The sequence below is a fragment of the Pteropus vampyrus genome, unplaced genomic scaffold (genome assembly GCF_000151845.1).
Source record: "Pteropus vampyrus isolate Shadow unplaced genomic scaffold, Pvam_2.0 Scaffold130, whole genome shotgun sequence".
In the NCBI taxonomy this organism is placed as follows: Eukaryota; Metazoa; Chordata; class Mammalia; order Chiroptera; family Pteropodidae; genus Pteropus; species Pteropus vampyrus.
Window position 1 is genome coordinate 2,666,252 of NW_011888911.1, and position 3,803 is coordinate 2,670,054.

Genomic DNA, 3,803 nt, shown 5'->3' on the forward strand with positions numbered 1-3,803 from the left:
GCTTTTCTGAACTGTTGAGGAATAGTAATATGAAAAGATAAGAGGGCCTTCAACTAGAGTGGTACTAGTAGGTGTGTGAAGTGGGATATTATTTGTTGAATTGAATAGGATTTGCTGTAATTAATGTAGAATATGAAAATATGTCAAGGATGATTTTTAGAGTTCTTGCTTAAGCAACTAAAAAGCTAAATGTAACATTTACTGAGATGGGGGAAACTAGAAAGGAACAAGGTGGAGGAAAGAGACCAAAAATTGTTTTAGGTCATAAGATGACCACTAGTAAAGCAGAAATGTTAGGTAGGCTGTAGCTATAAAAGTCTGGAGCTCAGGGAGAGGTCAAATCCAGAGATTACTTTGTTTTTGAGAGTTACTGATGCTGGCTGATGATTCTCAAGAACAAACTTTCTTCATATTTGAATTTTACTGGCTCGATTCTTAGGAGCCACCTATTGTTTAAAATTTATTCCTCCTATGGGTATAGTGCAGTAGCACAATTTACCAACATGTACAAACTCTAACCATAAAATTTCATCTGTCCTTGGCTTCAAACTAAGATAATCGATGGATTTTTATAAATTACCAAGGAAAAGGAATACAGCATCTCAATCTAATATGTTCAAAAGTTAATATAAATTTTATTAGAAGAGCAAAGTCTTGGTAAATCTAACAGATAAAAGAACCAGGAATCAGATTTATTTCTATTACTGTTTTATTTTTTTCCCTCCTCTTTTATTCATTACCACCTAGAAGCCTAGTCACCAATAAGTTCACAGAGTTAGCTATTCATTTTCAAAACAATTTATTTCTGTAATAAAGAACTAAAATGACTATGAAAGAAAATATAGAAAAATATTTAAAATGTGCAACAATAATTTTAAAGATAGTTAAGCACGAGTTTATGCTCAACTTTTACTTGAAAGACAAACCAGCCCATATTTTGTATTTATATTTTATTAACTACACCAGAAAAAACCATACCTACTTGCAATTTTAATTAATAATTACAGTTCAAAATGGGTTAATATACTTGGTCAGGCCCTTTTCAAAATATGAGTACAAATCTTAGGGATATATTTTTTAAAGTTGGCTTTACTTTAGACTGATAAATCTACTGTCCAAAAGTCACGAGGACTGCTTTTACTAATTCATCCACTTAATTAAATCAATGTGGAAGCAATATGTACTTTTTGGATAAAGCTAAATGTTTTGGTAAAAATGGGACAAGAGTATCATCTTTCATTATGTTAGTATACAAGCTGGTAAACTCATATATCCCCAAAGCTTGGTTTCCACCAGGTGAGTCTAAAATTTAGACAATAAACAGAGATAAAGAAATATCCAATAAATTCTATCCATCCCTTCCCCAAAGTTTTATTTACAATTAAAACATAGGTATTATTTATGTGTAGAACATACAAAAAATTAGAAAATGTTTGGCTGGAGGGAAGACAACTCTTTAGGGACTATTGTTTGCAGTTTGCAGAATAGGATAATCTTCTCTAGGAAGAATAATGTCAACGTAGCAGCACTATATTCACCAGGAATCCCAGAGCCAATGGATCTATCATGTGGCAGGAAGCCAAATCTTCTGGCTGCTTACAACATCACTCAGCTTCCCTTTAATCTTCAGGAAGTGTCTCTTGAATTCTAATCCATCACCCTATATTAGGAATAATATCCAAAAACAATGTCAAAAAAAAAAAAAAAAAAGCCTATGCCATAAAACCAAACTCTCTAGTGATAAGTGGAGACAAATATCTACAGGTACAATTCCATTCAGGTCCTCTTATGAAGACCAAATACCTTGGGAGAAGAAATGACTACATAAATAATTCTGACTTGATTTCGGGCTCATCACTGTTTCTGCCACACTGGGCTCAGAAAGCAGATACAATGGAATCTTGTCTAGACTTAAGTCATTATTTTCCATAGGTATTAGAGGTTTGTAAATTCAAAATAAACTATGCAATTATACTGAACCCTTGCCAAAATACTGTTGCAACAAAGACAATGTTTCATTTATAAGAAGGATTTTACTATACTAGGATCTTAATAATTTAATTCCATGCCAAGCATCTTGAAAACAGTACTGCTGTCAATCTCCAATATAAAGAATGTGGCCTCCTCCAACTTCTTTTAGAGCTATGTATTATCTCTCAAGAAAAAGAGAAGATGCTATTTTTGTCTGATATGTCAAGGGCTTTAAAACTATAACCTCAGAACCAATAATTTCTAAAGAAATAATCGGAAATGTGAACAAAACTATGTACATGAATTTTAATCACAGAATTACTTGTAACATGTAAAGTTTCATTAATTATAATGTGCAAACATTTTTGACAAATTGTAACTTTTATAAAAAAGATATATCTAAATTCAATAAGAAAAAGTTTAGAATGCTTCAAAATTATTATGGGTAATTATTTTAATGGTAAAAATAATTTAGGATCATTTTTATTTTCTTATTTGTTACTTACATTTTCTATAAAAACTAATAACTTTTATAAGGAAATATCATTTGGAGAAATATGTTTTAGAAGAATAATGACAAGAACAAATGTTCATAATATTAAATGAAAAAGCAAATTACCATATATTTATAAATGCCATGTGCATAAAAATATGCCATTTTAAAATAATCTCCACATAAGAGTATCTCTATAGTATATACTATTAGTAATAGTAAGGTAATTATAATAAAATATATCAAAAATAAATCTGTGTTCTCTCTGGGTAAGATTAAACTTGATTCTTATTTTCTTCTTTATACCTTTTTGTATTTTTAAAATTTCTACAATGAACATAAAATATTTCTTTAATAGCAAAACAAAGTTTTTTTTTTTAAAAAAATGAGCTGTCCTACATACCTTAGAAAGCCGGAAATCAACCAAGATCTTCTCATCCATTTCTACTAAATTTACTTTAAAAATCAGTTTATTGTTTCTTCTATCAGTTGTTGATACAGTAACCTAAGGAAGTAAAAAAAAAAGGTTAAGTCAGACGTATGGATAGAGAATACTCTAAACAAAAACTACAATTTCAGGTCAATGGTAGTGCTGGGTATCACTTTGAGATGCACTTCTATAAAAGTGGCAGCACCAACTGACAGGGATTTTCCTCTCCTCGTAGGTGTGTATGCCTGAACCGGACTAACTGCAACCAGGATGCAGCTCCATTAGCAGGGAACATGTCTATGTGAGTCTCAGCAACAAAATAAAGTAGTATTTAACAAAAAATAATTGAAGAATAAAAATGTGAAGAGAATAAAAACAGAATGAGAGGAAAAACAAGATTATTAGAACATAAGAAAGAAAAAGAGGCCAGATTTGTGGCTGAAAACTATCGTAGTAACCAGAAGATGGCAAAGACCTGAGAGGCCTTGCAACTTTCACTTTTCAGTGTTTTATGACATTCCTATGATCTGTAAAGAGGCTCAGGCTAGATGAACAACTTGCAAAGAAAGGGCCAGCCAATGGCCAGCACCAAGACCCCAAATGTGGATGAGGCCATCTTAGACCACCAGCCACAGTAAAGCCATGAAATGACAACAGCTGGATGAATAAACTCAAGCAAGATCTGCAGATTAGCCCAGCTAAGCCCAGCCCAAATTATAGAACATTTGTAATAATTCTCACTTCGAGGAATGACTATAAAAAATACATAGGTGTACCACAATTGCGTAACAGTGGAACACAATATATTCTAGGAAAATACAAGATACCCAACACGTATGAATTAGGCTATTACACTTCAAAGACAAAGAAAATTCTTCAAGGTTCAGGCAGAAAGAGTGAATCAGGGAG

General features: G+C 32.0%; 1 protein-coding gene across 1 annotated transcript in view; it reads right to left on the reverse strand.

Annotated features, from left to right (window-relative positions):
* Window positions 1–611: 611 nt before the first annotated feature.
* The window catches only part of CHEK1 (checkpoint kinase 1), a 40,195-nt gene continuing 37,003 nt past the window's right edge, over window positions 612–3,803 (reverse strand). The window contains exons 12-13 of the mRNA XM_011367121.2: window positions 2,868–2,969; window positions 612–1,660 (exon numbers count right to left, since the gene is read on the reverse strand). Of these exons, the coding sequence (XP_011365423.1) occupies window positions 1,565–1,660; window positions 2,868–2,969 (198 nt within the window). The 3' untranslated portion in view covers window positions 612–1,564. The remainder of the gene's footprint in view (window positions 1,661–2,867; window positions 2,970–3,803) is intronic.